At 38.9% G+C, this 22845-nt stretch overlaps 1 protein-coding gene across 1 annotated transcript in view; it reads left to right on the top strand.

Annotated features, from left to right (window-relative positions):
- Positions 1 to 15464, top strand: part of fa2h (fatty acid 2-hydroxylase) — a 31152-nt gene extending 15688 nt beyond the window's left edge. Inside the window, exons 2-7 of the mRNA XM_044035205.1 lie at positions 7671 to 7790; positions 12273 to 12415; positions 13386 to 13486; positions 13562 to 13734; positions 13933 to 14185; positions 15174 to 15464. Coding sequence (XP_043891140.1) covers positions 7671 to 7790; positions 12273 to 12415; positions 13386 to 13486; positions 13562 to 13734; positions 13933 to 14185; positions 15174 to 15241 — 858 coding nt within the window. The 3' untranslated portion in view covers positions 15242 to 15464. The remainder of the gene's footprint in view (positions 1 to 7670; positions 7791 to 12272; positions 12416 to 13385; positions 13487 to 13561; positions 13735 to 13932; positions 14186 to 15173) is intronic.
- The last annotated feature ends 7381 nt before the right edge of the window (positions 15465 to 22845 follow it).

Raw genomic sequence — 22845 nt, 5'->3', positions numbered from 1 at the left:
ACATCTCCTTTGTTTTTTGTCTCTCATTCTTGTCCATTTGTCCTCCTACAAGGACACACACACAGCCCCTCTTATGTTTGACTCCTCTGGCCTTTTAGAATATTCAGCGGCTCTCCCTCCTTTTTTTTTTTCTTTTTTTTTCCACTGTTTGCATTTTCGAGGCAGATTCCGGAAGGTGGTGATCTGGCGTTAACTTTAAGATTATGAATAAACGTTAGTGTGTGTGTTTTTAAATCCTATATTGCATCAGAAAGCATGAATCTCCACCTGCATCACGTGCAAGATACCGAAAATTTGCTGATCCGCGCGTGTACGACCCCCGACTCTGCACAGTTATTAGTCACACCTGCTGCATCTCTATTACCCTGCCATGCTACATTTCTTTCGCAAAACAAGAAAAAGTCCCGAGCTCTTTGATCGCACCTCGTGTGAGCTACAGCGCGACAACAAAAGCCTCTTTTAATGTTCCGCGCGTCGCTATAACGCAGTGAACTGCCATCTTTCTCCACATAACAATGGGCCGACGTGAGCTAAGAGTAATGTCAACAGCACTGACATGACACTCATTGTCTCATCTAAGGCCCCGGGGAAGTATTACACATGCACTCCTGACGAGGCACAACGACGGGTTGATGACGGTCGCTCGTCCGTGTCTCATTGTTTACTTAACGACTGCTCGTTTGTTCTTAAGCGTTCTGGCTTTAGACGCAGCCGGCCAGCAGAAGAAGGACGGACACGTGTGTGAGTCAGAGAGCGTAACGGGGGGCGTGTGAGGGTTAGATAAGTCAAGTCCTCTCCTCCCTAGGACACGGTTGGTGTGTTGCCATGGCACCCTTCACTCGAGTTACGACACCTGTTTAGATTTCGGCTGCAATTTGGCTGTGCAACTGCTTGCCATCATACTTGTCATGACTACACTTAATCTAATTACACAGAGTGAGCACAGGTATGATTTGTACGCCCATAGCAAAGAGGAAAGGAATTGGGCTCGTAACCTGGAAGGTGAGCGGTTCAAATCTTTCCCACTTGTCTTGTGTTCTCTACTTGTGTGTAGTAAGGATGGGCTAATTCAGATGTGCTTTATGGTTCTTACTCGTTGGCTTACTTGTCGTCTCCTCTCGGACTTCATCAGTACCTGTCCTCACCTCACCATTCCACACAATCACTGCCTGCGTTAGAGGTGGGTCAAACTATGGCTTTGGTGATATATCGTCGCCTTTCCTCCTGCAATAAGATCATCAATCAATCACCAGGGCAAATATTGATATTTTAATTAACAAATTAAGGCGCTCCAAAGTAAAGCCGCCAGGTGTTTGCTACTTCATGTCTCCTCCTCAAGGTGGTGCTGCTCAAATGAATGAGGGGACACTTGGGTGGAAGTTACCTGGCTGAAGAAGAGGGAGTTTACAGTGGGATAATGGTGTCGGTGTAAAGCTACGTTAAGAGTTGCTCCATCCATGTTCAATACATAGACTTTATACACTTGAAATCCTGCACTTTTTAAGTTTTCACGTTAACGTTTGGTTTTCTTCGGTTAGACAGACGTCGTGATGTATTTCTACGTGATTGTCTCACAATATATTTAATCGTAATTAATCGTCATTTTATCAAAATCGCAATACGGCGTACTGCAATTTTCAAATCGCAGGAGGCGTAATATGTGTGTCAAAATATAATTTTAGATGTTATGATCTTATTCTACACACTGAAGAGAACACATTTGTTTCTCACCGATATGTGCAAATATCACACAGTGATCATTTTAAACATGTTTTTTGAATTAAAATGAGGATAACGATGTAAAAATGACACTTCCCTGTGATATCGTGAATCATATCGAAATCGCAATTCCTGTCAAAATAATCGCAATTAGATATTTGTTCTGTTTTGACACTTTTCTTCGGTCCCAGTATTTGTGAGAAGCATACAAATATGGGCAACAATATCATTATGTATAATTAATGATTATTAGAACACAGTCCTGCTCAGAGGACACATTCACTGTCACTTAGTTTATATTATTATTATTATTATTGTTGTTGTTATTAAGACTATAATATGTGATGATACCAAACATCATTATATCACGACCTCAGATAGTGGTACATTTTCAGGAAGTCACAGAGCGGTTACACACATACAGAAGACAATGTGTCATCAGTACAGATTCATTTAGTTATTGTTCTGTTACACAAAGGTCATTTACATTTATTTCCTATAAACATTCACATCCTTAAGAGTGTAATGGAAAACCTCATAATGCATAAATTATAATACACATAATACACTCAACTGAAACACGCAGCTAACCATCATTTCCATTATATTTTTAATTTCCTGTTTAATTAAATGTCAAATCATAATTTGATATAAATAAACCTGTGCAACTGTAGTTTTACACTCTTCATAATAAAGCAACTTTTGAATGCACTGAAGTGGGATTGTATATCTGTATACTCCTGCCACAGTCATCCATACACTTCCTCTTCTGTGATTGTTTGGTGTTAAATTGTTCAGTTTCGCTGTCAGAATTTCATCAGTCTGGAGACACTGGCAGAAAATAGGTTTAAAGAAGACACATTTCCTTTTTTTAAAGTTCTCTTTTCACAGTTACATTTTTAATACATTATTAACCAACACCAGTAAGTAAAGCCCCTCTAATGTATTATGTTATTTCATTATTTTTTCATTTCCATGCACTGTGAAATCATGTGGCATTAAAACACGCACACAGGAATCGAATCAGTAATAAATCTGCTCTAAAATACAATAAATCAGTTTCTTTCACTAATAACCAATTGTTTACACCTTTTCTGAATCTGAGAAGTCTAAAAACCAAAGAATGATATTGTTATATCATAATTATCACGGCGCGTTTCTATTTCTCTCTCTATAATAATCGTGAAATCTTTCCATCGTAAGTGTCTTGAGATAATATGTGTTGTGATTTGGCACAAATGACGTTTTTCTGATAAATTGACGTGAAAATCCGGGATGCGGTATCGTTCAGTATCGGTATCGTTCAGTATCGGTATCGGTCAGTATCGATACTGGTTTAAAAATGCTTTACGATGTCACAGACTGTAAAAAAAACCTAAATAAAAGTCATCTTTGGGCTGTTTGTTTCTTCTTCTTTTTGGGAGAAGAACATTTACAGTCTTTCACAGTCTTTACAAGAGAATTATGTCTTTGAAAAGTGACTCAGCACAAACGTGTTGTTATAACATTTATTATAACGGGCAGCTGTTTGTAAGCAAAATATTGTATTTACTCAAATTTAAAGTATATGAATAACACAAATGCTCACTTTTCCCACTTCATCTCACTCAAAACTGTCATTTCATCTCCAATTATGAGTTATTAACACTTGAAAACACACCACAAGTGTAGCAGAATGACCCGTTGATACTTGAAGGGATGATTTTAATGAGCAAACACATATTTATTGTTTTTTCTCTCACTGTGTTGTCCTGATGTGTGAATTCAGATCCTATTTACCTCATTGTTTCCACTCTCAGCCCCATGGAGAGTTGAGCTCTGTGTTGCGCAGTGGGCATAATAATCTGTATTAGCAAAACAGGGTGTGTGTGTGTGTGTGTGTGTGTGTGTGTGTGTGTGTGTGTGCGCAGATTTGTGGTCGCCAGTGTTTTAAACAACCACACTGACCATTGAGTAGGTGTACATATACATATACTGTATATGTATATTGTGAAGCCCTGCTGTGTAATCATATAAATCAGTCATGTAAGTGAACCAGGACTCCTTTGTTGCATATATACTGTATTTCTGAGGTGTCTGAAAGCTGTCTTCTCTTAAATGGCCACCAGGGGGCATTTCTATCAGGAAAACGAGACACGAGAACACTGTTCCGATAAGTTAATAATCTCAGTCACGAGGTCTTCATTTTTTGATGTTGTTGTTCTTGTCATTGAGGTTTTTAGTAGAACTGCAACGATTAATCAAGTCGAGCGGCGCTGATACTAAAATGTGACGTGGTCACACTGCCGGCCACTGATTGGTCAGAGAGTGTTGTCACTTTATTCACGTTATTCAAGTCACGTTATTTTGTACAATAAGCCTCCAGAAACACAGTCACAGCACCAGCGCTGTTTCCAAACAGGATTCAGGATCACCACCGCACTCATCCACTCCACTGAGTCTGGCCAAATAACTATAAGCTGCTTGTCCTGTTTCAATGACAACCTGGTGGGATTTTCATATTGTTGATACAGGCCACGCCTCCCCAAACACACCACACCTGCAGAATGCATTGATTGTGCAGACAGAGAGAGAGGGAGAGTAACCTTTAACATCAGATTCAGGAATTACTCCCAGGCTCACGTAGGCCATGGCTGCTGCGACGGAGACAATGGGTGTGTCTGCTTATTGCTTTCAACACACACACACACACACACACACACAGAGTGAGTGTGTGTGTACTTGTAATTCTACATATGTCAGCACCAACTTGTGCTTTTCAATTTGGGATTTATGAAATTCTGAGAAAAAAGACCTCACAACTACAGAAGACAGTCAAACCTTTTAGGTTTTTTGTTTGGTTTTTTTGTGCCAAAGAAATAAACCTCACTTACTAACTATAGTCCAAGCCTGCAAATATAACAATTCATTTAATAATAGATTCATCTGTCAATAAGAAATGTTGGAAAATGTTGATCCGTGGTTTCCAAACCTGGAAAAGATTCAGTTATAATCATCACTTTGTAAAATGCAGCAAAAGAAACACGTTCACATTTAAGAAGCGGGAAACAAATCAGAAAGCTATCACGATTCATTTAGAAATCGATTCATCGTTGCAGTCCGACTGTTTTCTGAGGCAATTCCCGATCAATATCAGCTCTGTCGAACATCAAAGAGCAGCAACGACAACTTATCAAAGCAACGAAACATGTGACAAAGCAGATAGTGACTGAAAAATGTAAACAGCCTGTAACATGCAGAGGAAAACAGTTCCACTCTCCATAGAGGACTCATGATACGTGGTCCTCGATACCAATAACATCACGATACAACGACTCCGTGATAATCGATACAGTATCTATTGCAAGACAATCATGTAGTGATACGTCACGATATCTGTCTAACTGAAGACAAGAAAACGATTTAAATGTGAATATTTTCTGGTTTCTTTGCTCCGTAGAACAAAGAAACTGGTTTAATAACACAAATGCTCACTTTTCCCACTCAAAACTGTCATTTCATCTCCAATTATGAGTTATTAAAACTTGTAAATAATTAGTGGATCACAATAGTAAAAAAGAAACTGCCACTGAAATGCTTCACAAACTTTCTTTTCTTTTTATTCTGTAATTATAATTTGTAATTTAATATATATATCTGTAATAAATAATGAATAAATATCATCTGTAATTATTACTTGATAATTGTCTTTATTCTCGATGAGCTCACGTCACCACAGAAGCGTGGCGCTCACATTACCACACGTCAGAGTTCCATTCATTAAATCCTTCAGGACAATGTCACGGTCTCTTTGCTTTTTTGTTGTTGCTTTGTTTCGCTTTAGCACGGCGTGATAACAAGACCGTGTCGCATTGCATCTGCGGGTGTTGAATTACCAAAGTGAAGTTTGCAACAAACCATAGGGGATCCACACACGTGTGTGTGTGTAGTTGTGAGTCTGAACTCAGCCAGCTGTTCAATATTTCACCTGACTCACAGAGGATGACGAGCTAAAGCATCTGTGGCCAGTAACAGAACAGAGATGGGAGAGATTTATGACATGTCACCAATTAATCAAACTTTTAAGCAATTTTTAGATTGCAGGAGGTGCAAATTCTCACAGATCTGCACAAATATCACACAGTGATCATTTTAAGTATGTGTTTTTCAATGAAAATGAGAATAATGATGTTAAAAACTCACATTTTAAGTATGTGTTTTCAATGAAAATGAGAATAATGATGTTAAAAACTCACATTTTAAGTATCTGTTTTTCAATGAAAATGAGAATAATGATGTTAAAAACTCATATTTTAAGTGTTTTCAATGAAAATGAGAATAATGATGTTTAAAACTCACATTTTAAGTATGTGTTTTCAATGAAAATGAGAATAATGATGTTAAAACTCACATTTTAAGTATGTGTTTTTCAATGAAAATGAGAATAATGATGTTAAAAACTCACATTTTAAGTATGTGTTTTCAATGAAAATGAATAATGATGTTAAAAACTCACATTTTAAGTTTGTTTTTCAATGAAAATGAGAATAATGATGTTAAAAACTTATATTTTAAGTATGTGTTTTTCAATGAAAATGAGAATAATGATGTTAAAAACTCACATTTTAAGTATGTGTTTTTCAATGAAAATGAGAATAATGCTAAAAACTCACTTTTTAAGTATGTGTTTTTCAATGAAAATGAGAATAATGATTTTAAAAACTCACATTTTAAGTATGTGTTTAAAACTCGCAATTTCTGTCAAAATAATTGCAATTAGATAAGCATTCAAAGTCGTTCAGCCCTGAATGTCACTTTTACTAACAACAGGGAAGCAGACATAGCAGAAATATTTCACAATGACATGAGAGTCTAGTTTTACCAAACTGTGGTACGTGTACCTCCAGTGGTACGCAAGCTTCCTCTGGTGGTACTTAATACTAAAATTAGAAATACTGTTTCTGCTGTAATATACGTAAATATAGACGTAAATGGCGTTACTTCTTTTCTAGTTTGCCGTTGCTATATTAACAGCAATTCTCAAAAACTGGGGTCGGGGAGCCAGAAATGTGTCACAGGACATATTCTTTGGGTCGTCACACGTTCAGATTTGCAGAAATCTTTCCCACCCTTGACCCTCTTATGACTTGATCATGATTATTTTTGATTTTTAAGGCTGTAGAATTGTCAAAGAAATGCGTCTGCCCCCTTTTTGTCCAAGATAACACAACTTTCTAGATCAGGCAATCGTTTAGGTGAATCTCTTCTGTGATTGTCCTGAGGGTCATACGTAACGCAATGACAAGTATATGTGGGCATCGCTTTCTCTGCTTTCCAGTAGTTAAATTTGGATTTAACTACTAATAAGACAATTTTTTTTTAAAACTTTGACAGAGTGGTTTTAGTTTCACAGAATGACTGAACAATTATGAGCAACATGCAAAGCGTCCAGTGTGTGTGTGTGTGTGTGTGTGTGTGCAGCAGCCAAAGAAACCACATCCTTTGTCACCCATGTTTTGTTGGTTCACCAATATTTCCATTGAACTTCTTGAACAAACCTGATAGATATGGCACCTCTCTTCGCACCGCTCACGCACCGCTCACGCATCACATGAAAGCCCTGTTGTGTTCAGCTCGACCTTTACCTGCATTAATTCACATTTTAAAATAAGAAACTGAGCAAACACGTCCGATCAATGATTGACTCTCATGCATTTATTGAATCAAGGTTTGGCCAAATATTGTTCTGCTTCAGAATTGGTGACTCACAGAAGATGGTTGTGGTGTTTTCCATGCGTATAAAAGGGGAATCAAAGGTTGAAGATTATAAATTTGAATAAATAAAAGACTGACACACACATGCTCACTCACGTAAAATACATAATGAAATCCAAGTGTGTTAATATTTACATACTTTATAATAAAATCAAATTGAATGAGATGATAAGACGTTGTCCTACGTTTTTTGGCAGACTCTGAGAGAGAGGAGGAAGGAGACTGAAGAGACGGAAGGACAGAAGACAGACTCGAAGGTGGAAGAGGAGGAAGAGAACTCCCCGTACAACCTCTGCAGCCCTGTAGACCTGGATAAGGTGTGTTGTTGTCTATTTGTGACCTCTGAGTGACCCTTTCTGGCATAAACACTGTCCCGTCAGGACCACTAGTCCTCATGGAGACCAAAAACCTGGTCCTCATGATGAAGAACCTCGTTTCTAAAGGAACTGGTGTAACTTTAGGGATAACATTTGATTTTTGATAAAGTTGAAGTGACACATGAACTGGTTAGGCTCGTGTGGCCCGAAATAGACATGGGTCATTGAAAGTGCTTGAATTTTGCAAGAAAGAAGTTGATATTTAAGTGTTTGTTACGGCGCCACCTACTGTGAGATTCTGCGCAGAACAATGAGCAAGTAAAGTAAAGCAAAGAGGGAGCGAATGACCACATGATGCCTGGGTAATGAACAATTCCAAGGTCTCGCTCTCACCAAAGACAATTACAAAGACTGACTTTGACCCAAGATCTTGAGGACAATCACTTGTCCAGAAGTGGACGCCATCATGGACGAAGACGCTCTTACAAGTTGCCCTCCAATCTTAGGCTGTGTCAGCACATTTGGTCCTTGAATTTTAGGGAATTGGTCCTGGAAACTCCTCGAAAAGTCATTGAATTTGATGTGGGAGTCCTGATGTGTGTGTGTGTGTGTGTGCAGTTTAGATGAAGAGTGGAACGGTCGTCAGGTTATTCACCTCCTCATACGTTTGTTTGTTCATCCTGAAGTTCTCACACTGTTGGACTCACAGTCACAAACACACAAAACACAACCAACCTCACCCCTTCACTCATTCACCCCTTCACTCATTCATCCCACCATGTGTCATCTCAGTAGTGAATTAGTTCCTAACCATCAACTTCAATTTACGGGGGATTCTCATTTCAATTTTTAATAAACAGGGTCTAATTTCACTTTTCTAGTTTCATTTGAGATTATAATGAGCGTGCACATTATAATCACAGTTAGTCAATAAATGCTTTACCTGAACATTTAGGGATGGAAATCACAAACTAGAGTGTGAATAGAATAGAATAGAATAGAATAGAATATACTTTATTAATCCCTTGCGGGAAATTCTTTCGTCACAGTGTACAAAGGTAACGAATATTATAGCAGCAATTTTAAAAAAAATTTTTTTACAAAGTTAAGAACTATGAGAATAAGTGAGAATAAACCTAAAAATAAAATTACAAAGTTAAAAGAATACGAATAAAATAAGAATAAATTTAATTAAATTGACAAAAAAAATGGTATCTGATACTGATATCAGTCTGAGTCATTTTAGTTCTTTTATTAAACTATGAAGCTGTTAATAACAGAATTCTTAAAATATTCCTCTCTCAGAAATAAGAAATAAACAGCCCACAACATGACTCAGCTAAAATGCTGTTGCTTTTTATATTTTTACAGTCTGTGTGTAGTCGAGCATGTGCTGTATAAAAGATTTTTACAATTGTATCTGTCCGATATCCAAGCCCGTAACATCTGTTATTCACCTGTTATAACCCTAACCCTAACCCTAACCCTTACCCTAACCCTAACCCTAACCCTTGAACAATGCGTCCTTGTACCTGTCGAAATAAGACTTTAACCATAACTACTACTGGCCTAATCCTAACCCTGACCTCAGCCTAACGTTTAAAAACATGTCTTCACCTTTAAATGTAGACATTTACGTTATAGGGAGTTGAATTTTGTCCATGTAAGGAAGACAAGTCCCTGTGTAAACAGACTTAAGTCCCCACAACATTAGGAACACACACACACACACACACACACACACACACAGAATGAGTGCGTCATGAATTAAAAAACATGCTGGCGTGATTGTCACCGGTTACATCAGCTGACCTCCTCGCACAGACTCAGCTGTGATGATGATGACAGAGTGAAACCAGTCCATCTTGTTTGCTCTGTTGCCGGGCATCAGTGCGTCCATCAATGTTCTCGAGCTCCATTGTGGGTCTGATGTCGGTAACGAAAGCCGTGATGTGCCAAACACACCAGGAATTTCTACATATAAATACTGCATATATATATATACATATATATATATATATTTATATGTATATATATATTTATATGTATATATATATATATATATATATATATACATATATAGGTATATGTACCTTAGGGAACCATTCAAAGTAACGTGGTGATCGTGCACCAAATGAGAAATTATACAAACTAAAATGAACAAAATAAGTAAAAATCTGAGTCAAACAAAATAATACCGCACCTTTAATGTGGTTACTCCAGATAAAGGTGTGTGTTTTCTGGCATAAACACTGTACCAGTAGTCCTCATGGAGACCAAAACCTGGTTCTAATGAGGCATTTCTTCTTTAGCAAAGATTTGAACTAAGGATAGATTAAGGTCAAGGTTACACATTAACTCGTTAAGGTTAAGGTTAAAGATAAGGCTTTGTTCCGGCTGTCCAAATGAATGGCAGTCAATGCAGTTTCCTGAGAGGAATAGCTGTGTGTGTGTGTGTGTGTGTGTGTGTGTGTGTGTGTGTACGTACAAACCTATCTTTAAATGTCGCAGACAACTTTAAAGGGTTAAGATCTGGTTTTAGTTAAGTTAAGTTTGAGAGTTTTTGACACAGCATTGTTTTGCCTCGTAACCGCCTCACTGGCCATATTTTGTTTTATATGTCACAGAAGTCACACACTTTTATTTATTTTATGTTTTTATTATTTATTTATTATTATTATTTATTTTGTCTTGGAGACATTATCTGAAGGTTGAAATCCTACATTGTGACACTTAAAAAAATTGAAGAAGCACACAGGCTACGGTGCAAATATGTGACAGATCAGATGGGAGAACACGACACCTCATCCACTCAATAACTTCATGATGTTAGGTGATCATGTGCAAACAACAACACATGCATTAAGAGCTCCAACTAACGATTATTTTCATAATGGATTAAAAAAATCGGGGAATTGTTTAGTCCATAAAATGTCAGAAAACGTAAAAAAATGTTGATCAGTGTTTGTTTTTAATGATTTCTTTGTTATACGGAGCAAAGACATGAAGAAAATATTCACATGAAGAAGCTGAGACAATCAGAAATCTTGTTTTTTTTTTTTAAAAAAGTTGATATAAAATTTAAAAAAATCACCTAAATCTTACTGTAAAAAATAACAAATAATAAACAGCAGAAATGACATTATAACTTAACTAATTTCATCCTTGGAAGCAAAATAATTGTCACACTGATGTTTTTAAAATGGCTGCAAGCTGTTCATGAATTATATTCATTGAAAAGATGTAAAAATGAATACTGTATTAATCTGATATTGGTGTCAGTCGCATAAACGTGGCCTGCACCGATTCATTCATTATTAATCAATTACTAAATGAAGCGTCAACTATTTTAATAATTGATGAACCAGTTTGAGTGTTTTTTCAATAATGAAAAGAAGTTTCTCTGATATTTTTTCAGCTTCTAAAATGCTAATTTATTGCCGAGGGATGACTTTTTCTCGTCCAATACTGATACCACAGTCTGCTGCTGATGAAAGACATTATTTCTTCCACCTGTGTGACAGATATTCCGCTTCATCATGGTTTTCGCTTGTCTGGTCTGTGTGTGTGTGTGTAATTAGCCTCACATCGGCCATCGGCGTCACTTCCTGTGTGATCAGCACGTGATGCTGCAGAAGTAGTTGATGTTTCTGCTGAAACACCTCAGGCCCGACCTCAGACCAGTCTGAAGCTCCATTGTTTACATGTTTACAGGTGTCACGTGGGCCACGTGTGCCGTTCTTTGAAGCATGAGGAGCTTGTAAAACAAAACCAACAGCTCATCACGCTCTGGTCTTTGGACTCGTCATGAAAATAAAACTGTATTCAAATTCAGCGACACGGAGGTAAAGCTGCAGAATGTCAAGCGAGACACGATGAACACTCATTTCCTGGTTCTAAAGGTGTTGGCTCTCTGCTGCCTCCTGCTGGAGTAAAGTGACTCTTCACCCAATACAGTGAAGAGCAGGGGTGTTAAAATTCAGTTGACCTGGGGCCCCATTAGTCTGGTCAAGAGGGGGCCAGTGTAGATGGAAAATAAAACAGTTCAGGATCGAGCGATTAATCAATTATTCAATCCATTTTGATTTTTTCACCAATTAAATCAAGTTTTCTGATTTTCCAGCTTCTTAAATGTGAATATTTTCTGGTTTGTTGCTCTATACAACAAAATAAATCATTAAAATTGTAATTTCCAGGTTTTGGTAAACAACAATCAACATTTTTGCAGCCCTAAACACAATATTCCATCATGATGTCACAAAATAATGTATTCATGATGATATTTCCACATCATTTCAAAGTAAGAGTCTTTGTTTTCATATGGAACGACGTGTACTTCACACTAAAACACACCGTATACTGTTTATGATGCAAAATAATGAACAATGTTATAATTACAATCGAATGTGTCATTATGGGTTGCCAGTTTTGACAGCGCTGGTGTAGATTATTCAGTGTCTGACATGATTTGTGTCTGTGCAGGATCTGGTGGACTGGCGGAAGCCTCTGGCGTGGCAGGTGGGTCACCTCGGGGAGAAATATGACGCGTGGGTTCACCAGCCCGTCGACAGACCCATCAGACTGTTCGGAAACCCATTGCTGGAGGCCGGCACCAAGACTTCCTGGTAAGACCACGTTGCATTTATTTACTGTACATTTTTTATATTATAAAAGATTGAAAACTGGAGAACATGTAAAATAAGATATTGTAATGTTCTGCAGGTGCAGTAGGAATGTTGTTTTTTTTCCACATTATTGATGAAAGTTAATAGAGGTTTCAGCTTAATTTAAATCTGTAAAGTCTGCACCTGTTCATACATGGAATTACTATGAGTATTTATATACTCACTTTGTATTACATTTAAGTAAAAATAAAAAGGAGGAATTCTGCTTCGTAAATAGAATATATATATTAAAAATAACCACAATCATCATCTTGTGAGTGCTTTAATCGCATTGTGCAGTAGAATTGTACTGGGTGTTGTTTTTGCTACAGCGACAGCACGAGCGCTGGGTTTGTCCTACGTCCTCATGAGCTGACACTTACCAAGATACAAAGTCCATGATACCATCTCTGTATTTCACCACTTCAACAGCTGATTTAATGACCTTAAACAACAAGGGCAAATCTGCTGCCCCCTACTGGCTGTAGCTCTTAATGCACTTTAGCTGATCTCACAACTTGGAGTGGGTCAAAATACTGATTTGGTGAGATATCGTCCTCCTTCCTCTAATATCAATAGATACCTATCTGGCCGAAGAAGAGGGAGTTTACGGCGTCTTGTTTTCTTCAGTTGGACAGATATGGTGATGCATCGCTATGTGATTGTCTTGATTATGACAGAATCGTTGTATCGTGACGTTATTGGTATCGTGGACCGCGTATCGCGAAGTAACCTGTGATTCACACGACTGAAATGATCCGTACATCACAATATCCTGCAGAAGATACTACGAAGTAGTTTCAGAGCGCAGATGGGTCTGCCATAGTCTAGAATCATTGAGTTTATTTTTTTATATAAATAGTGCTGCTTTAAGGAGAGAGGGTGAGGATGAGACTTTTTAAAGTGGTGGTTGTCCGCTCTCTTGCCACAGGTACTGGGTCCCAGTGGTGTGGATGCCCCTCGTGTTATATCTCAGCTGGTACTGCTACACGACGCTGGCCAAGGGCAACAGCAGGATAGACGTCACCTCAGGTAACACACACACACACTCGCCGATTACATCATTCCCACGTGGACTTGTGTCAACATTTGTGCGTGCGTTCCCAGATTTCTCCATCACGATCCATAAGTACTCGTTCCCGCTGCTGTTTCTGCTGGGCTGGTTCTTGTGGTCATTCATCGAGTACTGCATCCATCGCTTTGTCTTTCACATGAAACCGCCAGCCCATAATTACTACCTCATCACGCTGCACTTCCTCCTGCACGGGCAGCACCACAAGGTACAAACATCATCCTCCTCATCATCATCAGCAGAGCATGTCTCCTGACGATCATAAAACTGGTTTTTATTATTATTATTATTATTATTATTATTATTATTATTATTATTTTTATTATCAGTCCATCTATTCATTATTCAACTCATTTGATCATTCAAATTCAAGTCATTCGAATTTCCGGCTGCATTTTCCCCGCAGTCTCCGTTCGACGGCGCTCGCCTGGTCTTCCCGCCCGGCCTGGCCTCCTTAGTGGTGGGATGCTTCTACGGCGTCCTCCACAGCACCTTCCCAGAGATGATCGGGCTGTGCTTGTTCGTCGGAGGACTGTGCGGCTACGTCGTGTACGACATGATCCACTACTACCTTCACTACGGCTCGCCGAAGAGAGGCTCGTACATGTACAGCCTGAAGGCCTACCACGTCAAACACCACTTTGAACACCAGAGATCAGGCGAGTGCTGCTTCAGCACTGTAGTGTGTACATGTGCCAGGCCAAAATAAAGGAAAGGAAATAAAGGTTTTACATAAATTGAACAGACCAAACGATCTCCAAACAACAGGAGGAGGACGAAAATGAAATGCCAGAGCAGTTTAGACTAACGTCTGTTTTTTTTGAACAATTTAAACTTGCTTTATAGGTTTTATCCCCCTTTAAAATCACTCTTGAACGGAAGTTAAATTGTGACATAGATTGATAGAAACTGCCTCACAAAAACACATAATAATAATAGTAATAATAATAATAATACATTTAATTTAAAAGCGCCTTTCAGGTCACTCAAGGACACTTTACAACACGATAAAATTAAAATCACACAATTTCGTAAAAAACAAAAAAGGAGCACATAAAATCAACACAATAACTTAGGGGAAGTGGTGGTGATAGCAGGGGGGGGTTAGAGGGAGTAGGCGGTCAGGAACAGGTGAGTTTTCAGTTGTGATTTAAAGAGGTGGAGAGAGTCGCAGTTACGGAGGTCAGGTGGTAGTGAGTTCCAGAGCTGGGGAGCAGAGTGGCTGAAGGCTCTGCCCCCCCATAGTGCTGAGGCGGGCAGGGGGCACAGAGAGGTGGATGGAGGAGGAGGATCTGAGGGAACGAGTGGGGATGATGATGTGCAGGAGATCAGACAGGTAAGGAGGGGCAAGGTTGTGGATGGCCATGTGTGTGTACAGGAGGAGTTTGTAGTTGATGCGGTGTTTGACAGGGAGCCAGTGGAGGTGCTGGAGGACGGGGGTGATGTGGTGGTGTGAGGGGGTCTTTGTGATGATACGGGCGGCTGAGTTTTGGACCAGTTGCAGTTTATGGAGAGACTTTTGGGGGAGGCCATAGAGGAGAGAATTACAGTAAACACAAATGCTTTTATTTTGAAACCCTCGATTTCATGGACTGAACCCCGTGTGCCCGATCTTCATAATAATAATCCTGCATTTTTCTCTTCCAGGTTTCGGAATCACCACCACGTTCTGGGACCACCCCTTCCACACAGTCATCCCCGACGAGGAGTTCTAACGCAGACCCGGCTCTTGTGTAGGGCCTCAGGACTTGTTGTTGTTATAGCCTCCTCCTTGTGTAGTCGCCAGCCCTCATGCTCCCGAAAAGCCCACTGACGCCGTTATATCACATAGTTCCGTCTCTGCAGCCACAGCTTCCTCAGCTTCCTCAGCTTCCTCAGCACCAGGAGGGGAACGTCCACGTCTGCACGCGCTTGGAACCACTGCGCTCTGCTGTCGCAAACCCCGTGCGTCACATCCAGCCATCGACTCTTCCTTCATCTCTGCATCTGAACTCCTCACTGCAGTGACGTCTGCACAGCTGCACGGCCTCTCTGTGCCATTTTATTTTTTACATTTTTTTTTACTTTTTTTAACTAAACTGGTAAACACCCCTGCTGCGCTCACCTGCCAGCGACGCCGGCGCCTCACTAAGCTGCTCAGCCGGCGTTTGTTGGGCCATAGAGAGAATGTGAGGGAGACACATTTACACACACACACACATATAAAGCAAAAAAATCATCTTTGATTGTTATTGTTTTATGTTTTGTTTGAAATAATATATAAAAAAATTCAAACCATCTCCAAATACAAAATGGTTTTTCCCGGTTTCTTAAACATTAGCCAATAGCATTGCAAGAAAAGGACACACACAGACACACACACACACACACACGTACATACTTTGTGAGGACACTCATAGACATAAGGCATTCCCTTTCCCCTTACCTTAACATCACAACTAAATGCCTAACCCTTAACCTGTGTGAAGACCAGCCAAAAACCTTGTTTTTATAACATGTGAGGACACATCGTAGACCTTCCCTAACCCCTTACCCTAAACTTAACCATCACAACTAAGTGCCTAACCCTAACCCTAAAACCAGGTCTTAACCTTAAAAAAAGTAAGGCATTCCCTCGCCCCTTACCTTACATAACCATCACGCTTAAATGCCTAACCCTTAACCTGTGTGAGGACCAGCCTAAATGTCCCCACAAAGCCAGAATGTCCTCACAGTTTACACTCATAGACATAATGCATTCCATAGACCCTTACCCTTACCTTAACCATCACAACTAAATGTCTAATCATAACTCTTAAACCCTTAAAAGTGTCAACCCTCAAAAAGCCCCTTTAAGGGGTGACGGGACGTGTGGACGAGCCAAAATGTCCTCACTTGTTTTGGTCCTCACCAAGATACCCATACAAGAACACACACACACACTCAACACTGTCCTGGCTCTGCCTCAGTGATGTAGAGAGGGAAAAGAAAGTGATGATGGTGCGTGAATGTGAAAGACGGATAGAGAAGAAAAAGGGGCGGAGGAAAGAGTCAAAGAAAAAGTGTCTGTGAAGATAGAGGGAGAGAGAGAGAGAGAGAGAGACCCCAACTCTATCACCAAACTCAGGAAAAAAACATCCTGGCCGAGTCTTTGCTCAGTCTTTGCTTAGTCTTTGCTCAGTCTTTGCTCAGTCTTTGCTTAGTCTTTGCTCAGTCTTTGCTCAGTCTTTGCTTAGTCTTGCTTAGTCTTTGCTCAGTCTTTGTCTCAGTCTTCAGTCTGTCTGCTTAGTCTTTGCTCAGTCTTTGCTGCTCCTCTTTGCTCAGTCTTTGCTGAGTCTTTGCTCAGTCTGTGCTCAGTCTTTGCTCAGTCTTTGCTCAGTCTTTGCTTAGTCTTTGCTGAGTCTTTGCTCAGTCTTTGCTCAGTCTGTGCTTAGTCTTTGCTGAGTCTTTGCTCAGTCTTTGCTCGGTCTGTGCTAGTCTTTCAGTCTTTGCTCAGTCTTTGCTCAGTCTGTGCTTAGTCTTTGTTCAGTCTTTGCTCAGTCTTTGCTCAGTCTTTGCTTAGTCTTTGCTGTCTTTGCTCAGTCTGTGCTCAGTCTTTGAGTCTGGTGGTAGGTCCAAGCTCTAGTCATGTTCTCCAGCTGTGACTGCGACACAACTCATCTCCATCACACGGTTATTTCCTCTGAGTTGAAGCTTCACATTCACATTCAAACATGCTGTTAAGTTGTTAATGACCAGTGAACGTGATACTAGAGCACATTAATCCAGTGAACTGTTAAAGGGTTTAGACCAGGGTGTTATATGAAGTAAGGAAACATAATCAGGTTCTGAACCAGAGTGAGACACAGAGTTCACTCTCACTGAAAACATGGCTGCCAGAGAGAAGAGGCTTTTTTTAAATAAACTCTTAAATCTGTGTTTTCTAACAGGAAACTGAAGTTTGTGTTGATTTGTTAACCACTCCCTCTCCTGCACCAAAGCCTATAGAGAAAATCAGCGATTTTACAACACGGCACAAGTTCAAATATGTTATTTTGTGACACAAACTGACCACACGAGGCAGCGGTGGACTGTTTTTCTGTATGGACTTTGGTGTGGTGTTGAGTGAGCAGGTTACACTTTGTAAAGAGTGTGTAACCTTTTCCATTAAGCAGGGAAACATTTTCCTTTGAGTTATCGTAGATTTAGCCGGCGTAGATTTATTTTACGACAACAACAACAACAACAACAACAACAATGTCATGTAAAGCAGAATTCTTAAATGTGTGCGGAGATGTGTCCTTTTTTCCTTTTTTTCTTTTGTTTTGTCGTTAATGATTTTAACAAAGATGTAAAAAAAAGAAGATATTTTCTAAGACGCTTTGTACAAAGAGACTTGAGCGGATAGTGAGAGACATACTTATACTGTGTGTGTGTGTGTGTGTGTGTTAGACGTATAGCATCATGTGTTGTCATGGTGACAGAGGCGGAGTGATGCAGAGGCATGAAGCCAGGCCTGTCGGACTTCCCTGTTGTGAGGATCGCGGGGTCAACGTCCACAGGGTTTTTTTGTTTTTATTGTTATTCAACAACAAAATTCTTCTTTTTTTTGGAATCTGCGTACATTTGAACCCTCTGGAGTGTTTGACCCCGCCGACCCCTGCAGGATGACGATGCGTGACTCATCTGACCGCCCAGTGGGACGTTCTCACAGTGACTGGTGGATCCTTTAAAAAACCCCGCCTCCTCTTTAACATCCGACAACAAAACTTTACACAACTTAACCGATGATTCAAAGTGAACAGTGAGAGAATATTTGACCAGGACAGAGGAAAAAAAGGATCTTTACTCCTGAGCAGGGCTGCAGCAATTATTCGATTAATCATCGATTACCAACTTTTGTGATGATCGGTTAATCCAGGGGGCCTCCGGGATGATATTTCGCACCATTTCAAAGTAAAAGTGTTTGTTTTGATATATAATTCACAAAGAAACTAACATTTATGAGGCAAAAATTCATCTATTAATCACAAAAACAGAGAGAAATACAATATATTAAATGGGTGATAACATGTAGGCAATTGTATATGCATTTAATAACATGAGCCTTATTGATTGGGCCGGTTTTCATGAAAACTTTCATGATTTTTCAGCTTTGTTTCTTTGAGAAATCATTCGTTTTGGTTTGGGGACAAAACAAAACACACGACATTTGAGATGGTGATGATTTCCAAGTTTTGGGGAAAACACGATCAACATTTTCTGACACTTTACGATTATGAGAATAATCCTTAGTTGCAGCTCTGCTCGGGATTAATTTAAAGCAGAATGTTCATTTGTACACATGAAAAAAAAGTCTGATTCAGAATCTTTGTAACCACTTTTAAAGACGAGAGAATTGTTTTCTTTTAGTTTTTTTCACTTATTCACCAAAGCAATAATGAAGTCATCAGGTGATCCCACGAGAGACTGGAATAATCCTCGTCCAGGACTCGATCGAGTAGCAGAATGTGTCGTGCTGATCTTTTTCTTTTTTTTTAAAAAAAACATTGTGATGGAAGAAAAATTGACCAACTATTCACCACAAACACTTTTCTTATGAAATAACCAATAAGAAAATCTATATTTTTAATGTCTTAAATGATGGTGAAGACTTTAATATTGATGATGATGATGATGATGATGAGTTTATTGTTCATGATTCCACCTGTTGGAGAAATAATGATATAATAGATTTTATTTATGTATATTTATATGATATGAGATGGAAAAAAAATTGTAAACAACAGCTTTGATTGTGAAAAGTTTTTTTTTCTTTTTCTTTTCCTTGTGCTAAATTATACAGCACACATACAATAATAATATTTCCTAAATCTGTTTACTATAACGCAGGGGTCTCGAACTCACATGAGTACAAAGTCTGAGCTTAACATTGTGTCGTAATGTCACAAAATTCACAGAATTTCCAGATGAAAGTGTTTATTTTGGTATGTGACGACATATAGTTCACAAAAAGACGATAAAAATGAAACCATAAATAACCTGATTTAAGTGTGTTTGAGGCCTCTGCTCTAACATCTTAAAGAAAACAAAACACTTTTGAATTTTAAAACGTCTATGCAAATGCAAACATATTTGTAAATAAATAACTGTATATTTCTGATGTTGGTCTGTGTTGTCTGTCTCTTTGTTATACATTTAAAGGGCAACTGCAACTGAATTTTACATTGCTAAGTCTCCTGTGGATGTGGAGGAGCTTCATCTTAAACACAAACAATCAATCAAGGCTTTATTTATGCGGCACTTTTCATACAAATTAGAAATTGTAAACTAACGTTGCACCAAATGTCCACAAAACTTGGAAACAAAGCCCGAGATGAACAAAAAAGTCCACTGTGACCATGGCTTCAAGTCAACAGGAAGTCGGTCATTTTGAATTTGGCGTCCACAAACAAACATGTAAATCGTAATTCAAATAAATTTTACACACAACGTGCAGAATTTCAACAGTGCCTTAATTATCTATGTTGACACTTTTCCAGCAGAGGGCAGAATTTCCTCTGGTGGAGGATAATATGTCATCAAAAAAAATCCAAATATAAACTGTCAAAAAATGTAAAAAGACAATAGTTCTAATGTAGTACGTCATCAAAAAAGTCAAAATACACACTTTCTAAAAATGTAAAGAAAAACTAGTGTAGTATATTATAGTAATTATGAGATAAAAAAGTCAAAAAGATGAGATAAAAATAGGTTAGTATGACGTCCAAAATCGTTCAAAAAAAGTAATAGATTACGAAATGTTATAAAGAAGACATTTTACATTTAACATTCAAAATGAAGATTGAAAAGAGACAAAAGTCTCTCACCAGTCAGATATTGTTCGAGTGATTATCCACTAGGTGTGATAGTTTAGTATGTCGTCCAAAATGTGACAAAAACTTCATAGTTTAGTATGTCGTCCAAAAAGTCACAAAAATGTCATAGTTTAGTATGTCGTCCAAAATGTGACAAAAATGTCATAGTTTAGTATGTCTTCCAAAATGTTACAAAAGTTTCATAGTTTAGTATGTCGTCCAAAAAGTGACATAAATGTCATAGTTTGATATGTCGTCCAAAAAGTGACATAAAAGTCATAGTTTAGTATGGTCCAGAGCAGAGTAAGCCATACGTTGGAAGATCACAGCTTTCCGCACAGGGTTTGGATTAATGGCAATGACTGACTTTGGCAACATTCATCAACATGATCAGACAAATCCTAACCTGACATCTTAAAAAGTTATCACTAAATTTATGGAAAACTATGTATGTATAGAATGTAACAATGTTCATTGCTGTGAAATGACCAGCTCGTGATTGTGTTGTGATGTTGTGAGTGGACTTCCTGCAGAGAAGGTTTCCACTGCGTTCTGGCCGCCAAGCTGTGACCCACAGCTCTGAGCTCTCTGCCATCTGTTCATGTAAAACTGACATAATATTATACCAGAGACAGAAGAAAAACATCACATTTATGTGACCGGTCTGTTTTTCTGTGGCTGTGGAAAATTGATGGATGTGAATATTTAACTGTTTCTTTTTGGGGTTTTTTTTACAGTCACCTCAGTGAGGCTGAGGCCTGGAGGTCGTCCAGAGACGGAGAAGAACACGAGAACAGGAGGACAAGCAGAGACGGCAAGGTCTCAGAGATGGTGAAAGTGTCACGGAGAGAGGACAGAATCCTTCTGTTTGCTTGTCACGGGTCATAAAGTGAACATGTCAGCCAAGGTGATATTTGGAAAGGGCCGCCTCACTCCCATGCAGCTCTCCTTCGCCTTCCCTCAGTCAGAAAGCCTGAGGAAAAGTGGCCGGTCCTCAGGAGGGAAGAGGAGGATGTTCTCTTTTTCACTCAGATGTCGCCTTGGCATCATCAAAGGCAGAGGTAAGATAAAAAAACATCCATGTTGTAGGAAGGTGTGATACATTCAATGACTGCGTTTAATATTGTGCATAAAGATTATGTTTTGTCAATTTTATGCACAGGTTAATACTTTTACCTTGTATATCTACATCACTCTGAAATGTATTGATGAGCTAATATAAGTGTATTTTGGACACCATAGGATTTAGTGTAGTCTACGGCCTATATATGATGCCTATATATTATTTTGGCTGCAGAGACATCACTAGACATAGGCTACATAAGCTGTCGCCAAGGGCGCCATCTACTGGGGCAAAGATGAGCACAACGAAAATACAGTATACATACTATATATGTATATGTATATACATATAGTATATTTTTTTAAGATAAAAGAAGACCAGGGAAGATGGAATCTGATATATATGATTTATATCGGTGTCAGTCGATACTTCAGATTGTGATAAGAGTACGGGACAAAGTGGTGTCAAGCCATTCTTAGGTGATTCATTCTCTTATTGGTTTTGTGTGGCTCACCAAAGCTGAGAAGGGGCGTTTACTAACACCGACGCAAGAGGACTTTAATCTGTACAGGATTAAATTACTTTAAGTGTGAGTGGGTTTTTCCCTCAAGGGACACCAGATTTATCTAAGGGAAAAAGAGTAAAATGTGTGTGTTTGCAGAGGGTCTCTCCTAAAATCTCTCCTTACAATTGAGCACTGAAGTTTATTTATTTATTTATTGAGTGAGTGAGTAAGTAGTGTGTGCTTGCCAAAAACTAAATCAAGCTGTTTTTCTGAATTCCACATGCAACTACAGTGGATCACCACAAGATGACAGTGTGGTTCAGTTTAATCAATGAGGAGGTTCACGTTTCTGACCCCTAAACCTGAAATAATAATAAAAAAATATTCAATATGGTTCAATATATGAAGCAGACTTGGAGGAGGGGGAAATAGCGGGAACTGGTCGACTGCAGGGTTATCGGTGGATGCATCAGCGGGACATTCAGAGGGGTTTTGTGATTTCCTCCAAGACTGCCTGGTTCTCTCTGCGGCAAAGATGCATTTTCTTGCATATTCTTTTTAAAGTCCTGCTACTTATGACAATGTGATGCTGATGTGCCAAACAATTAGGTATCTCCTTATTTATGAAACCTATTCTAAAGTACAATTCCACGAAATCCTTCACGGCCCTCATTTGAACAACTCTCCTCTTTTTTCTCGACTGTAATCTCGTAAATTAAGAATGTTTTTTTGTCAATGTGGCCCTGATACTCTGTCGTACTGTGGAGAGCTGATGAGGGAAAATTTGACATGATTTTAAACCTTTAAAGGACTTTAAAGCGCTGTATATATGAATAATGATGTAAAAGTTGATATAATTACAGAAACCTATAATGTAATCATTACATTATGGCTCTGTTAACATGAATAACGTATATTTAGGAGTCAGTTGTTTTC

Source organism: Solea senegalensis, linkage group LG10 (assembly GCF_019176455.1).
Source record: "Solea senegalensis isolate Sse05_10M linkage group LG10, IFAPA_SoseM_1, whole genome shotgun sequence".
In the NCBI taxonomy this organism is placed as follows: Eukaryota; Metazoa; Chordata; class Actinopteri; order Pleuronectiformes; family Soleidae; genus Solea; species Solea senegalensis.
The sequence above is the reverse complement of the archived record's forward strand: the minus strand, read 5'-3'. Positions and strand labels throughout refer to the sequence as shown.